The sequence below is a fragment of the Podarcis erhardii genome (assembly GCF_964252035.2).
Source record: "Podarcis erhardii genome assembly, chromosome: 13".
Lineage (NCBI taxonomy): Eukaryota > Metazoa > Chordata > Lepidosauria > Squamata > Lacertidae > Podarcis > Podarcis erhardii.
In genome coordinates this window covers 20,791,451-20,808,815 of record NC_138502.1, presented here as the reverse complement: position 1 = coordinate 20,808,815, position 17,365 = coordinate 20,791,451, and the positions used below count along the sequence as shown (strand labels likewise).

General features: G+C 38.9%; 2 protein-coding genes and 1 long non-coding RNA gene across 3 annotated transcripts; 2 read left to right on the top strand and 1 right to left on the bottom strand.

Annotated features, from left to right (window-relative positions):
* The first annotated feature begins 796 nt into the window (after positions 1 to 796).
* LOC309326394 lies at positions 797 to 3,818 on the top strand. The gene is made up of 2 exons (XR_014150289.1): positions 797 to 1,095; positions 2,976 to 3,818. It is a non-coding gene; the product is annotated as an uncharacterized lncRNA (long non-coding RNA).
* On the bottom strand, positions 3,053 to 4,542 carry LOC309326388 (vomeronasal type-2 receptor 26-like; the record flags this gene model as incomplete). The annotated part of the gene is made up of 3 exons (XM_081835045.1): positions 4,353 to 4,542; positions 3,531 to 3,752; positions 3,053 to 3,190 (listed from the first exon to the last, which is right to left on the bottom strand). The coding sequence occupies exons 1-3, from the start codon at positions 4,497 to 4,499 to the stop codon at positions 3,053 to 3,055; spliced, it is 507 nt and encodes a 168-aa protein (XP_081691171.1). The 5' UTR covers positions 4,500 to 4,542.
* A 7,785-nt stretch (positions 4,543 to 12,327) lies between these two features.
* Positions 12,328 to 17,099, top strand: LOC309326914 (vomeronasal type-2 receptor 26-like; the record flags this gene model as incomplete). Its single annotated transcript, XM_081835943.1, has 5 exons — positions 12,328 to 12,390; positions 13,573 to 14,433; positions 14,770 to 14,997; positions 15,148 to 15,274; positions 16,189 to 17,099. Exons 2-5 carry the CDS (start codon positions 13,597 to 13,599, stop codon positions 17,097 to 17,099), a joined length of 2,103 nt encoding a protein of 700 aa, XP_081692069.1. The 5' UTR covers positions 12,328 to 12,390; positions 13,573 to 13,596.
* Between the last annotated feature and the right edge of the window lie 266 nt (positions 17,100 to 17,365).

Below are 17,365 nucleotides of genomic sequence, written 5' to 3'. Positions count from 1 at the left end.
TGGCAGAGGTAACCACTACTCCCAGTTTTGTTCAGGAGATGCTGGGAGGCACTACTGTTGCCATAGCAGGCAGATGAGTGAGAACCCTAGCTTTGATGTTTTTATGACCAAACAGTATAGAAATAAATAAATGCATATATTAGATTAGGGCATTATGCTATCATATGTCTGACTTTTATGACAGTCCATTGAATCCAAACTTCTGTGAATCCAAACTTCTAAACATGTCTGAAATCCATAAATCTATGGAATTTATGGAATGCATGAAGAATTTGAAAAAGAGTCTTGAGGAAAGTGAGTTGGTATATATTCATAATGCTGTTTCTTACAGCGACACATGAAAATATATTACATAAATGCAACAAACACCACTGTATCATAGGCAATAACCAAGACACAGACAAGGACTTTCTTTAAGACTTTCTTCTTATTAGCAGGCCCCTGTCATTCAGCTCAGGCCTCAACAAAATAATGTAACATTTTGGAGAAAAGATACAGCCCAGCAGCCCAGCACTAGAGGTTAAGATAGAAAAGATCTCCACTGCTACCATGTATTTCCCTTTAGTGCTGAAGTAAGTTGGAACAAAAGATAACCAAACACTGCAGAAGACCAGCATACTGAAAGTGATAAACTTGGCTTCATTGAAACTGTCAGGTAACTTCCTGGCAAGGAAAGCTACAGTGAAACTAACAATAGCCAGGAAGCCCATGTAGCCAAGAACACAGTAAAACATAGTTACAGAGCTCTCATTACATTCTAGTATAATTTCATCAGACACAGAGTGCATGTCAGCATCTGGGAATGGAGGATTAGTTGCCAGCCACACAAGGCAGGTGCCTGCTTGAATGAGAGAACAGGAGATGACAATGGAGTAGGCAAGGCTTCTCCCAATCCATTTCTTCACCCTAGATCCTGGCTTAGTGGCCATGAAAGCCAGGACAACTGTGATGGTTTTTGCCAGCACACAAGAAACAGCCACAGAGAAGATGATGCCAAAAGCAGTTTGCCGGAGGAGACATGTCACCTTCCAAGGTTTGCCAATGAATAGCAATGCACAAATGAAGCAGAATAGGAGGGCGATAAGGAGAATGTAGGTGAGGTCCCGGTTGTTGGCTTTGACAATAGGGGTGTCATGGTGCTTCATAAAGGTCACTAGGACAAGAGCTGTGATCAAACAAAATGAAAGAGACAAACAGGCTAAAGTGAGCCCCAAAGGCTCTTCAAATGTCAGGTAGCTTACATTCTTGGGGATACACAAATCTCTGTTTTTGTTTGGATAATTTTCATCTGTGCATTCATAACAATCACTCAAATCTGGAAAAGAATAAAATAGTGATTTACCTATCACTACCTTAGTGATAAGTGGTACACATCTCATCAAAGATTGATAGATAATAAATAGATGATAGATAAATGATAGATGATAGATGATAGATAGATAGATGATAGATGAGAAGATTGATATAGATAGATAGATAGATGATAGATAGATAGATAGATAGGATAGATAGATGATAGATAGATAGATAGGATAGATAGATGATAGATAGATAGATGATAGATAGATGATAGATAGATAGATAGATAGATAGATAGATAGATAGATAGATGATAGATAGATGATAGATAGATGATAGATAGATAGATGATAGATGATATGATAGATATAGATAGATGATAGATGAGATAGATGAGATAGATAGGATAGATAGGATAGATAGATAGATAGATAAATATAGATAGATAGATTGATAGATACGAGATAGATGATAGAGGCCCAGTTTTCTAGCTTTTTCAAGATACAAGTTCATAATGAGTTTATTATTTATACCTAACACTTATATTTAAAAGAATTGAGGTAGCTTACAGCCAAAAGAATAAATTGTTTGTGTGTGTAAAAGAGATATAGGGAGCAGACATCATCGCACTGAGAGCAGGAAGGTTCAATCCTGTGGTGTTCAGCTTCTTAACAAGGGCGCTCCCAACAGAGAAGCCCCTAGTGAAGGAGCAGCAGGTAGGATTGAATCTTATACTTAGTAAAGGATCTGATTTGCATGGAGCATATTATTCCTCTTGCAGAAGTACCTCCCCAGAAGGGATGACTCGTAGGAAGGAGGAGCAACCTGAATCCTGTAGGGTGGAATCACTTGCTTACCAGCTGCTAAGTGAAGGATTTCATCCTGCATGGTATTGCATTAAGGGGTGGTGCGGTGACCATGAAGAGGGAGATAATAGCCAGGAAAGAGAAGCTAAATGAGAAAGCCTGCATCCCAAATTCCAACAGCTTCCCCACCCCACCCCATCCCTACCTTCACTGGGAAATATATGAATGGCCAAGTAGCTTTGGCCTACTTTATTTATGCAGTATCTCCTTCTTCCCACCTAACTCCTGCCTTTCCTTTCTGCCTTATGCCTTTCCCTTGGGCAGCCCTAGATTATTCTGGGTCACCAAAGCTGTCTCAAGCCAAGTTGAGTGTCACCTCGAACAGCCCAAATCTGCCAAATGTGAATAAAAACTTTGATTCAGCTGAATCACTTGCACAGTTGTAGTAACAGACCTATTACTGCATATCTGAGAAAGCAACATGAGATGGGGAAAACTCAATTCATCCATTTCTAGTGATGTGTACATGCATTTGCTGGTATGCTTACAAGTATCCTCATGATCAGGAATGTGGCCTGATCAGGAATGTGGCCTTATCTTCACAAGGAGGCTTATAAACATGTTCTGGCAAATGCACTGACAAGGCTCCTTCAGACTTTTCTTTTGATCACACAGAAGGCAGGAGTGGAGGAGGTGTGGTTAGTGATATTTGGGGGCGGGGATATTGCACATGCCTATCTGCATATATGTTTTTGCATTCATGTATCCCAGCTGAACACTGAATGATGGCTATTTGAATATTAGTATATAAGGAGGGGCACATGATTCTCCAGAGAGATATAGTACAAATTATTTTTTATTCTTCTTCAGGTTCACATCCAGTCCAATAGAAGAAAACAAAAACAATTTTGTGTGCTATGTCGGCTTGGACCTAATCTTTGTACAGTCTATTTCTTACCATCCTGGTCTGAAATCTTCCCTTCTGGACATGGGATGCAATCATAGCAACAAAATGGCTCCCCCTCCTTCACTTTCTTGCTGGAACCAGGATGGCAACTCTCTGTACACACAGAAAGAGGTTGCGTCTAGTCATGAAAAAGAAAGAAGACTTTTACTGGGGGTGCAGACATCCATGGGATTCACTATTCCATGGCTTCATCCTATAATACTGTGTTCTCTTGGGATAAAACAGCAGAGGCCCATCATATATTCAAAACTAATAATAGTTTTCGAATGGTCAGTTGATATATTTTTCCATACATTTATTGTGTTTCTATTCACATTAATTACCTTTTTTGGAGTTTGCCATTATTTAGCAAATTTTTAAAAGTACACAGAGACACACGCACAGACACAAAGACAGTGACTTTCTTCTCATACAAGTATTAAAGAATAGCTACCAGATTGCTGGCTGGTGAATCTTACCTGGTTAAACCAAATGTGCCATGTTATGGCATCTTCATTGATGGTGAATGCTTGGCCTGGGTGAGCCTTGGGATCCATCTTCCCAACTTTCACTACAGGTTCTTCTCCAGAATTAACCCAGTTGGTAACATCAAATCCAGCTACAAACTGTCTGTTATTGTCAAAGGAAACCATTTCCCCCACAATGTTGTTAAATGAGATACTTCTCAGGGAATGATGGAGCTACATTGAAAGGGATACCAAAGAAAATTTGTGGCAGTTGTCAAAATAAAGCAACCTCACAATGCAGGTCACAATCAAAAGTCTTTTTTGCTGTTTAAACCCATTTATTGCTTGAACATTTTTTTCCTGATCAAAAGTGATGGGGTTGAATGTTTCAGACAAAATAGTAATGGTGTGTGCAGAATGAACAGAAGACAAGCACCGTTTGGGCTGATTTGAGTAGCTGTGCACATGAAAATATTTCACCAACCCATTCATCATTTTAAGCTATGGAAATAACACTAGTTCATTTCTGTGAAGATGTGGGAAGATGGATTCTATCCATCACTACACTAAACAACACAGGAGGTGATACAATGTAAGCCAAAAGTGCAGCAGTGTGATCTGGGCTAATGTTAACCTCATAGGCCCCAAGAAGAAGAAACAAGATTGCTGTATGAAAGTTGAACTTTTTTTCTTTCATTCTGGATTGTGGTAACTAGAATTAAGATGAAAATATGAGATCATAAAGAATTTAGCAAACATTTTGTTTGCACATTATGATCTATTATTTCACTCAAAATATTCCGTTCATCTACAAGCGAACTTTAAGTTCCTTACCAGCAATGAAAGTTGTTTTTGATGTTTCAGTCCTTCTTCCTCCACCACTGCACTTCTTTTGAGTCTAGTGAAGGACATTTTATGCAAAGCATGGGCCACAACATAGACAGCATTGTAGATGCTATAGCTATGGCCAGTCATGCTCATTTCAAAAAAAGAATGAGGGAGGCTTTCCAATTTCTCCTTCCCAGTGCAAAAGTCCCCCTTCTCCTCATCCAGAGCATGAATTGGAAATCCACAGCCAAAGGCATTTTGCCAGAAGTCCCTGATAAAACCATCTCCTGTCCTGTTGAATGGATTTATGCTCTCCACAAACTCATGAAACAGTGGGACATCATTGGAGTGAATTCTGAAGGCGAGAGCACCATAGAATAGTTCATCATCCCATGACTTTTGAAAAACAAATGAAGTATGTTCCACCTGCGCTGTTCCTATCCAGACTTTACCTTTTGATTCACCTGACTTGTGTTCTTGTTGTGCTATATATGGAAGAAATCTAAAAAATGCCAAGGAATACGATTCTCCATAGGCAACCAATACATTGGCTTTGCTGCCCATTACTTCATCATGTATTTTTGCGCCCTCTTCTATCACATTCTTAACGTCAGCAATAAAAGTCAATATTGGAATTCTTTTTATGAAAGCAAAACAGACCCCATTCTGGGAAAACAGTGGAACTACAGTTTGCACAAATCTTTCTCCATCTGAGGTATCCATAACAACAAGCCCAATCCATGTCCACCCAAAATGCAGAAGTAAAGAAAGAATTCCTGTATACTGAATGGCTTCATTAGGGACCATCTGGTAGAAGGGAAGGCCTGGAGTTTTATCATTCATCACTGGAGCAGGACTGTATGTTAGCTAAAGATAAATGGAAAGTGGAAATGGAAAATAAGATGCCTATATTTCTGCAGTAACATATCAATTGTCCTTATAATCAAACTGTAAGTTAGGTGTACATTTTTGAAGGGGTTGGGTAGCTACCCAACAAGACATTCTCAGATGTTTTGCCTGAACTTGATTTGGGCATGTCTGGTTATAAACCTTTCAACTACCTATCCCTTAGTCCAAGTGGCCATAAGCTGCATTCAGGGGTTTGGTGGTGTGTCTGTAAAATACAATTAAATATAATACAACACAGCGTATTGCAATTGGCACAAGACCCAGAAAAACTATTAAGTGGTCTCCCAAGATGCATAGCAATTGTCAGTGACCACTGCCACAATCCATTTACTTACTGCAACTAAACCAAAGTATGTGCTACTCTAATACTAACATAATAATCCTCTACCTATTATCTATGCTACCTATTATCACTACTTGCTCTGTTGCTTCCCTTACTTTCATTTTCCTACTCATATTGAAAAACTGCCCTTCAATGAGGCCAAACTTGGATTCAAAAAATGTTTAGGGGTATGCGTCTCCCTGCGTCCCCCCAGAAAAAAAGCACTGGGAATAATATCAACACACGCGTACATCCTACCTGTGGAATCTTGTAAATATCCAAGGCATTTGCCACATGAAGGGAGATTTCAGAGTCCAGTCCCCCAATGACTGCTATTAGATTATTCTGGATACTGCATATGTAATTGGGGACAAATCTCTCCAGAGTTGAAGTAAGTAGTATAGCGGCATGATAGGTCGCCTTGGCATTGAAATAGCTGTCATAAATGTGGAAGCCCAGGGTGATATTGGGTAAGATCTGAGGGTTTTCATTGATCTCCTTTACTGAGAAGGCCAAGGCCAGGATGTGTTGGTAATTATTAGGTACTATACTAGAATGATAGTTCCATTGTGTATCAGAAGGATATAACAAGAACAAGAATATGCCACTCTTATCTGCCTATTCATCATCAGGATTGTTTCAGTATAGAGGCTTATTCAAATACAATATCACTGTTTATCATTAAAAAATGCAACACTGATACGTCTCTGGAAAAGTACTATTTAGAGTAGAATGCACTAAAATGATCCATGTGATTTGAAAATGTGATTTAATGCAGTCTCAAACCTATCCACTCTTTGCAATTGTGTTCTAATACAATACACTTTCTACTGATAACATCCTTTTTCTGCACTATCAGCATTCATCACCCAATGTCTTATTTTTGCCCTTTTTATTTAACCTTTCATAGATAGGTATTTACACATATTTATAAAAAAATAAAAAGTTTGATGAAACAGAATTGTACAAGAAGATGAAATAAAACAGAGGGTGGAGGAACTAATATAATTTAATTAAAGAATATTACACTTTCATTGGCTGATAGATTCCTATTATTTCGATCAAACTAAAGGAACAAATGTTGAAGCAATCTCATTTACCTTCTACAGCATAGAAAGGAATGTTCACAGAGGATGAATGCATAAATTGAGAAAGGAAGATGTAAGATGGGATGATGTGTAAGTGAATTGGAGTAACTTGGTGACATGCAGGAATTGATAAAGTAAGTTAAGATAGTGCTTAAAACAGTTCTAGCATATCTACTCCATTCCAATGATTAATGGGATCTCCCCCCCCCCCCCACTGAGCATTAATGTAAGGCCAAAGTCAGTGCCATGGACCCAATCATTATGAGCCATAAGGTCACTTCTTCTGTGGCCATATAAAATGAAATCAGCATCTCCTCTCCCTCTTTTTTTTGCATTGATTTAATTGTATTAGCATTTTTACAATCCAACACCATAAATCACTGCTGGGAGCCTGAGGCTCCAAAAACCAATCTTACTGAAATACCTCACCTTCGAGCAGAAAAGAAAGAGGGGAAAGGAAAGGTAGGAAGTAGGTTTTTTTAAATAAAAAAGGCAGCACTTCCTCACATTAAGTCTTCATTCAGTGTTGGAGGCGGCTGTTCAGTGAAGTCTATTGAGCTAGAGACAATGAAGCTCTGAGAAGCAATGACACCAATGATGAGGTCTCCATTCTGATAGTATCTGTGAACAGGCTGAGGTGGGTGGTGGACCCTGCACAAACGAATGTGAGTTTCAGATGTTATATGGGGAAGCAGTACCAGCAGCAAAACCACTAATGCCATTATGCTAAGCAGAAATGCTCATTATTCTACTATATTTGTAGGTTCTTCCCTTTTTATCTATGTTTTCTAAGAAACCTGAAATCAAGATCCCTGAACACAAATATCAGTAATCATACTAATGTTCCTGTTTCTAGTGCCTAAACCTTTCTTTGAATGCAAGAAGGTATATTTATGACATTCTTCACATACAATATGATTTCTTGATTTTAATTTTAACTTTGCCTTAGAGCTTTTTTTTTTTTTTTTACAAGCAGCAGAATTGATTACACTCTTTATGATAATTAATGGGTGAAGTAATTGCCAAGCCAAAGTCAGGGAATTGTGGATTTGAAGAAGAAAATAATTCTTGTGTGTTAGCAGAAGTTTTGAACTTATTTGAACAGAAATAATCATGGTGGGCTTGGACTGGCCTATGGCAAGGAAAGAACTCGGGAAATACAAGTCTTAGGTGTGGAACTAGATATAAGATTCATGTTTTTTAAACTAAGTTTTGATTGATTTTATAAATGGAAAGATTGAAAATAAGAGTGTTTCAACTCCTTGAATGAGAGGGAGTCCTGGCAAACTCTCATTCACAAATACAAACATATAGCTCACAATTGTGATTTATGGGCATCCTGTAACAGCAGCACTAAACTAGAGGGCTTAGAAGATGTTCTACAAGTATCTTCTTTAGAGTGGGAGACATGGAAAATGAGCAGGGAAAATGTCTAAGCCTCTGTTCCAGAGGGTTGTCAGTCCTCCACTCACTGTTAGAGTGTGGTTGGTGCAGCTATGTTTCTTAGCACCATTGCAACTGATGCTGTTCACAATAATGAAAGCAGTTTTTGAAAACAATCCACCAATTTAATAGCTTTTAAGAGTTCATGCATAAATTAATAAATAAACGAGGGTAAATGAAAAGGGCCCATGAGCATTGTCATTGCTTATTCCAAATAAATACACAGAACGGAAGAATCAAACATACAGAAAATACTTTATGTAGGGAATGTTGAAATTGAAAATTTAGTATGGGCTGGCTGAATTTTCCTGAACTTTTTTGGGGGGATGGGAGCAATTTCCACCAGGACACTGCTGACAAATGCTGTATTCAAGCTATATGGCAATCCTAGGAAAATACCTCTACTAAATATTTAATGTATCCATTTCTATCACTGAGGTTCATTCATAGGAGAGATTCATTGGACCCATTGCTGTAATACTTGTTACTGCTTTGATTCAAAAAGTGAATTCTATTGTATATGAGAATGCCTCTGAGAGTTTTCTTCTAAGATAGCTACCATCAGATTTCAGAACTTAAAAATAATTAATGTGTCTCAAAAAGCTCCACTGAAGGAACAGAGACTCGTTTTTCAGTTCATTCTTCTTATGAACTTTTCCATATTGCTTAGTTCCGGCCGCAAGACAATAATGTAGGTAAAGGTAACATTTTGGAGAAAAGATGCAACACAGCAAGCCAGCCCTGGTAGGTAAGATTAAAAAAATATCCACAGCAACCATCAATCTTCACTTGGAGCTCAGATAGGTTGGAACAAAGGCGAACCACACACTGCAGAAGACCAACATGCTGAAAGTGATCAACTTATCTTGAACTTACTGACTGGTAATTTCCTGGCAAGGAAAGTCACAGAAAAACAGGCAATGGCCAAGAAGCCCATGTAGCACAAGACACCATAAAACACACCCCTCATTACATTGTAATATAATTTCTTCAACAACTGACTTACTATCAGCATCTGGAATTGCAGGGGAGGGTGGGTTGAGTAGAGAAGCTTAAGCAGATTCCCAAAGGTTGTTCATAAAATAAGAATGTCAAATCTTTGGGAATACACACATTCTATTTCCAGTTTGGATAATCTTTACTGGTGCATTTATAATAGTCATTCATGTCTGAAAGAAGAATAGATGTAATCAGACCCAAAAGTATGCCACAAATCTCTCAAAACATAAAGTAGTTGCTTTTATCAGAGTTTAATGTATGTATTTCTTCATTGCCCTGTTTGCTGATCCTGTAAAATATGTAATGAAAAATGATATACTTATGAGCAGGAAATGCAGAATGGTAATGCCTCTGAAGTTTATTATATATGAGAAAAATACATTTCTTTTAACAACAACAAAAAATAGATAGTAACAGTAAATAAATAGTAACAATCACTTAACATTTTTTATAAAAAAAATAGCAAAGAAAAGAGAACACAAACAGAGCAGACAAAGATACATTTAGGTCCGTATTCTCTTTGGATGTCCAATCAGATACCTATATGAAGCTCACAAACAGAATTTGAACACAGTAACTGTTTCCTGCTCATGTTTCCCAGCCACTGATATTTAGAGGGATATCAGCTTAGATCCTAAAAATAATGAGTGGCGTTCAATGAAGTTTTATTCAAAGTAGATCTATTGGAATTAATGGACCTGACAGCACCAAGATAATTAATTTCAATTTGCCTACTGTGAGTACAACTTCATTGCATATCATATAAAGACGTACCTTGGAAGTCAAATGGAATCTGTTCCAGAATTCTGTTTGACTTCCAAAACATTTAGAAACCAAACCGCGGCTTCTGATTGGATGCAGGAAGCTCCTGCAACCAATTGAAAGCCACGGAAGCCCTATTGGACGTTTGGCTTCCAAAAATAGTTTGCAAACCAGAACACACACTTCCGGGTTTGCGGCGTTCAGGTGCCAAAACATTCAAGAACAAAGCTGTTCGAAAACCAAGGTACGACTGTAACTTCATCCACCATGAAAATAATAAAAATAAAAATTTATTGGTATTTCTTTTACTGGTTTATTCTGTTTGTGTTCTCACTTCCTCTCCTGTCTGATGTAACTGTGATTTGTGCCCCGAGGCCCCCAAGCCCTTTCCCAGTAAATAAATTCAAACAGACACGTAATTTTAGTTTAAGTTTTTGGGCAAAATTTAGGCCACAACTTTATTGATTACAAAAAAAAAATGAGTGGTATTGGCCTAGGCATTGGCCAGGGACTATAATTGCCTCCTGCCTCTCTGGCTGGCAGTCTGAAAGGGTAAGCACCAAACCAGGGTAACAACATCGGTGAAGATTGATTGAAGCTCACCCCGGTGTTCCTGTGGTCTTGGAATGGCCCTAGCCCCTCAAGCAGACTTCAGACGAGATCCAGGACCCACAAATTACTTTAATGGAATACCCTAATTCTGGAGGGGCAGGTAATGGCCACACCTCCCCTCCCACACATTTCTATAAACCAATGCCTAACCACCAAACTTTACAAAGTTGTGATGATTGCTAAGGGGGTAGGCAAAAAACCAAGTGGCCGAAGCTAAGCTGCCAAATGGAAAAATTCCTACCCAGCCCCTGCTCCAAAGCAGGCGACCCAATCCAAAGCAAGGCCAATGGAGCAGCACCAAATGGGGGGGGGGGATGTTCGGCAGCACGAACCACTTCAAACCACTGATTGTGTCCTAAAACAGGCATAGACAAAGTCTTGTACTCAGTAGGTTTTTGGACTCAATATCCCATCTTCCTGGTCTGTTGTCAGTTACGATGGGGTTAGGGGGGGTCTAAAACTTTTGGAGGATTCACTTTGGGTACCCCTGTTCTGCAGCAAGACAATCTCATGCTCAAACACCCCCTTTTTCCCTGGCTCTGGGCAAATTTCTTGTTTCTCACAGCCTATTCAGTTGCCCCTTGAGATCCTTAATGGATTGGAAAAAGTAAAAAGTTAAAAGTTAATTTCAGACATGAAAGGCATGTCTTCAGTAATTCCACATGGAATGCTCCTTGTTGAATTGCTGACTTCTTCCTTTTTAATTATCCAAAATACTCTAATTAACAAGCTACTTTTCAGCACTACAGAGCAGTTTACTGTGGACTCCAGCAAAACTAATAGTACAGTTCTGAATAATGGTATAAATATACCCTCCAGAAATCTAGGACTGGTTTAGGAATTAAGGCTATTAGACAATAATGTGTCAGTCTGATTTCTGACCCTATATATTTTAGTCCTGAGCTTTTTGAGATAAAAAGAAGAAATCTGCATCTAGAGAAAACATTTCTGCCCACAATGCTGTTATTGTTCCTCTTGCTTCTGGTACTGCTTCCTCACATGGTAAGCAAAGCGCACATCATTAAGTGCATGCTTGATGATCCAGATCCTCCGCTTCATGAGTACCACCAGTCAGGAGACCTAATCATTGGAGCTATCGCTTCCCACACTTTCATCATCTCCAGTGCAATCAGCTTCATTGAAAAACCCCCATCACCTTTGCCTGAAGAGCTTGCGTAAGGGCTTAACTATAATATTTTGTAAACTAATATTAGTTATTAGTCTTAATTTTCATTCCTTTAAGTATTTGTTTGAAAGGCAATAATCTGTCCAAAGAAACAACTGTTGTTTTAAAAAAGAGAGAAAGCTATGCCCAGTCATTTGTATCAAATATCATATCCTGAAGATCTTAAATTATACCATTTTGGAACACCCTGCTCTGAATTGCTACTTTACTATTAAAGAATAGGAAAGCATATGTTTTGATGAACAATGGTAACATTTGGTTGTTGTTGATTTAAAATTTGTATGGGCCACCTAAAGGTAAGGTTACCTCAAGAAAATTGTTAGATGAATATGAATAATGAGATATAGAATACATTATTTTTTATAACATTTGCAATACTTTTTACAACATGTGATGGTTCCTTATGATTCCGAATACAACTTACCTTCTAGTGCAGTACCTAAGAATTATCAGCACATCCTGGCCTTGGCATTTGCAGTAAAAGAGATCAATGAAAACCCTCAGCTCTTACACAATGTCACCTTGGGCTTCCACATCTACGACAGCTATTTCACTGACAAGTGGACCTACCATGTTGCAATGCTACTCATATACACCCTGGGAGGTTTTGTTCCAAATTACAACTGTGATGTCCAAACTAACCTGATTGGGGTCATTGGGGGACTGGACCCCCCAACCTCACTTCAAGTGGCAACGCTTGTGGATATTTACAAGATTCCACAGGTATGATGGGTCTCTTTTCTGTGTGTGTTTGTTGTTCTATGCAGTCCTTTTTTTCTTTTTTGAGAAAAAAAGGTGCCATTACTCACCATGAGGTTGTTACAGAAAATGTCACAATGTTAACATGCAGAGAGAGAAAGGTTCACCTATGTACCATTGAGTATCCCTAGAAAAAGGCACTGGTTCTATGTGTACTTTTACAATTTTAGTACTTTGTCACATTTCCTCTTTTTTTTTGGTATACACAGAGAATAATATAAATACATATAAATACATGGTCATTCCTTCCTATAAATGTCAAATCTCATCTGTAAAATAAATTTCTGTGCATGTTCTCAAATTACTAAAAAAAAAAAAATCCCTAGTTGTTATTTATGCTCAGCCACAGGAAAGGAAAAGCCACTAACATTTCAAGTTTACTGAAAATATTATTGACAAAATGTGGGTGTATTTTTCTTCAAACATTCTGTCTATTCAACACTGGTCCTACTCATATTAAACCATTGAAGTTAATGCATATGCATTATTGAGATTCATTCATTTCAATGGGTCTACTCTGACTAGGACTTCATAACATACTGTTGCCTACCATCCAGGGTTTGTGTTTCCCTTGAAATGAGGTACAGTGGAGACTGCATAATCTTTATGATACATGGTTTGCTTATGCATATATATACACCCTGAGCCCATGATGCAGAGGTTCACAGCATTAACACACCAAAAGGCTCTTGCTTCTCCCATAGCTGCAGTCTTGGATTCATTAACACCCCAAAAGGGTCTTACTTCTAAAATAGCCACAGCCTCTGATTCAAGAAGAAATGAAGCATGGCTATCTCTCTCTGGCTTCCTAGCCTGCTATTTCCAGCTTCTAGCTTACACACAAACAGAACTCAGCTTTATCCTGGTCATTTCTAACTAACTGAGTTGAGAGTAGGGCACCCACCCATTTGTTATCAGACATAGAGACACTTCCTTTGTTACATTAACCACCCATACTTGAGGGCTGTTATCAAGAAGCCTGTCTGGTTATTTAACCATTTGAATCCTTCCTTAGATTTAAACATTTGCTGGTTCTAGCTGTTAAGAACCTTCTAAGAGTCTTATGTATGTAAGCATACAACCTACTTCCTCCTCCAAATTCATAAGAATACAATTCCATTCTTTCCTCTCCACTATTTTCTTTAGCTCATCTATGGCCCTGCTCCAGTGATGAATGACAAAACACCAGGCATCCCATTCTACCAGATGGTGCCCAGAGAAAACAGTCAGTTTGCAGGGATTCTTTCTTTGCTTCTGCATTTCAGGTGGACGTGGATTGGACTCCTAACAATGGATAATGACAATGGAGAAAGATTTGTGCAAAGTGTGGTTCCGCCTTTTTCTCAGAGTGGTATCTGCTTTGCCTTCATAGAAAGAAGCCTAACATTTACCATTGTCACTGATATTCATGACATGATTAACAAGGGGGGTAAAATACATGACAAAATCATAGACAGTAAAGCCCATGTAGTGGTGGCATATGGAGAATCCTATGGGATTGCGTTGTTGAGATGGTTTCCATACCTGTCAGGACAAGAACATATAAAGAAGAAGTCAAAAGGTATAGTGTGGATAATATCAGCCCAGATGGACCTCACTTCAATGGTGTATCAGAGGACTTGGGATACAGAAGTAATCCATGGATCTCTCTCATTTACAATTCACGCCAATGATCTACCAGGATTTCAAGAATTTGTTAGAAGTAGAAACCCATCCAGCGCCACAGGAGATGGTTTTATCAAGGACTTCTGGCAACAGGCTTTTGGCTGTGTATTCCCAAATACAGATGCGGTCAAGGTGGATGGAGACATTTGCACTGGGGAGGAAAAGCTGGAGAGTCTCCCTGCATCTTTTTTTGAAATGAGCATGACCTCTCACAGCTACAGTATCTACAATGCTGTCTATGTTATGGCCCATGCTTTACATGCTATGTCCTCATCTAGTCTCAAGCACAGTGTAATGAAGAACAGAGGCATGCAGAAATGTCCGGGCCAATGCCTTTGGCAGGTAATGAATATTAGAGATAAAGTCATTCGGTGTATATTTTAATGTATACAAACACACTCCCCAAATTAATACATAAATTTAAATGCAGCTTTCCTCTGAAATTGGAAATTATTCTAATTTTACAATGGTCTTCTCCAATTGAATAATGTGAACGAGAAAGGAACATGTATTGGAGGGAATGTGAGCCCCAAAATGTGAATTTTAATGAAAATAGCATTCATAATATGTTCTATTTGAGAAACCTTGAAAAAATAGAATCTATTTCACATTTATCACTTTACATACAAGCTCAAGTTTCAGAATTTTCCAATTCTTGCTCTTTCCCTTTCAAATCAGCTACACCAGTTTATGAAAGGTGTCTCATTTAACAACAGTGCAGGGGGAAAAGTTTCCTTTGACCAGAATGGGGAGTTAGCAGCTGGTTTTGATATCATGAACTGGATTTTCCCCGCAAACCAATCCTTTCATAGAGTGAAAGTTGGGAGGCTGGATCCCCAAGCTCCTCCAGACCAAGCGTTCAAAATCAATGAGGATGCTATAAGATGGCACAGGGAATTTAACCAGGTAGAGACAGTTTTGGATAATTCTCTACTGCCCCTATTAAATGCTGGATTTTGTGAATGTTGTGTAACTTTTGAGAATTAGTATAGATTTTAAGGGTTCCAAGATCCTTATCATCAAGATTATCATTAACCCCTTTCACTTACACTTTAGGCACAGCCTCTATCTGTGTGCAGTGAGAGTTGTTACCCTGGTTCTTGCAAGAAAGTGAAGGAGGGCGAGGCATTTTGCTGCTATGATTGCATTCCATGCCCAGAAGGAAAGATTTCAGACCAGAAAGGTAAAAAATGTTATACACAGCATTACCAGATAGATGGAGCTCAGCTTCCTTTTAATAATTGGACATGGAGACTTGGGTTTCTTTTTGAGCAGCAGAATATCAGCTGAAGAAACACTTTCCCATGCCTTTCAAAACCAGACATTTCTCTCTGTCAACAGAGTGGAGCTTAATTTCCTTAAATAGATTGCCATGGCTTTCATTTGTGCACCAGTGGATAATTTCTAGTGCAACATTCTAAAACATATGGTTGTAATGTCTTAATGTCTTCTTAAATTAGACATTTAAGCATTGTAATATACTTGAGCTTAGCCTTGAATATTGTTGTCGGTTTGGAGGTGATGGTGCGTTGAAAGATTCCATTGCTAACTGGGCAGTTGTAAGATAATATCCTTAGTGTGTCACTTAAGCACCTTCATAAGGATCTCTTTAATTAGGTAATGGCTGTGGCTGGGCATTATGACCCCCATCCTCAAATAATGATCTGAGTTACAAGAGCTTCAACTAAGTGATGGTTCTGGGCAAATGGATGGGCCTTCCCCAACCCCACCCCACCTGGCAGGTAGATAGAGAATCATAGCCTTGTGGTGTGTGAGAGCTGAGCTGGAAACAGGCAGAAGGCTGAGAAGCTGAGAGACAAAGACATGCTGGATCTGTGCTACATCCAAAGCTGTGAAGCATGGAGAAATGAGATCTGTTGATGCAGTCAGTGCTGTGAATCTCACCATCTTAGGACTGTGGTGACAAGTACCTTTGCTTTTAATGCCCCTCCACACCAAACCCGCAACAAAATTCAAGGCTAAGCTCATTACAATACTCAAATGTCTGATTTACAAAGGCATTAAAAGATTACAGCCATATGTTTATTGCATGAGGCTGTAATTTATAGCTACACAAAGATTCTATTCTTTTTTCAGATGCAATTGATTGTTATAAATGCCCAGATGAAAAATATCCAAACGAAAGACAAGACCAATGTATTCCAAAGGATGTCAGCTTCTTGTCTTATGAAGAACTTTTGGGCCTCTGTTTAGCCTCTTTAGCTCTTTCATCTTCTATGATCACAACTCTAGTGCTAGCAACGTTTATAAAACACCACAATACTCCCATTGTCAAAGCCAACAACCGGGATCTCACTTATACTCTCCTCATCTCACTCCTGCTTTGCTTCCTTTGTACATTTCTGTTTATTGGAGAACCCCATATGGTGATGTGTCTCTTCCGACAAAGTGCTTTTGGCATCGTCTTCTCATTGGCTGTGGCTTGTGTGCTGGCAAAAACCATCACGGTAGTTCTGGCTTTCATGGCCACCAAACCTGGATCCAAAATGAGGAAGTGGGTGGGAAAGAGTCTGGCCAGCTGCATTGTTCTTTCCTGCTCCCTCCTCCAAGCACTTATTTGTACTGTTTGGCTTGCAACCTCTTCCCCATTCCCAGATGTTGACATGCACTCCTTCACTTCAGAAATTGTATTAGAATGCAATGAGGGGTCTGTGATTATGTTCTGCTGTGTGCTTGGCTACCTGGGATTCCTGGCATTTGTCAGTTTCACTGTGGCTTTCCTTGCCAGAAAGTTACCTGGCAGTTTCAATGAAGCCAAGTTCATCACTTTCAGCATGTTTGTCTTTTGCAGTGTTTGGTTATCATTTATTCCTTCCTACCTGAGCACAAAGGGAAAATACACGGTGGCAGTGGAGATCTTCTCTATTTTAACTTCCAGTGCTGGACTGCTGGGTTGCATCTTTTCCCCAAAATGTTACATAATTGTATTGAGACCTGAGTTGAACAACAAGGAACAGCTCATCAGGAGAAAACCTCAAAGAATGTAATTGTCCATTTTGAAATACGTAGAATAATACATTATGGCACCTTTAGAGGAAAAAGAAGGGGAAATCTCAGGGGAATTGTTGAATGAACCACCTCCACAAGGGAGACTTTTTCAGTTTGAGTACTTGAATACCATTGTAGCCTATTCAAGAATTAGAATATTTTTAGAACTACCAGATGGCCAATCCTTGGACATGGAGCCAACAGAGGCAACCTCATCTAAAGACACCTTTTGATGTGTACAGTGTCTACAATACATATTAAATGA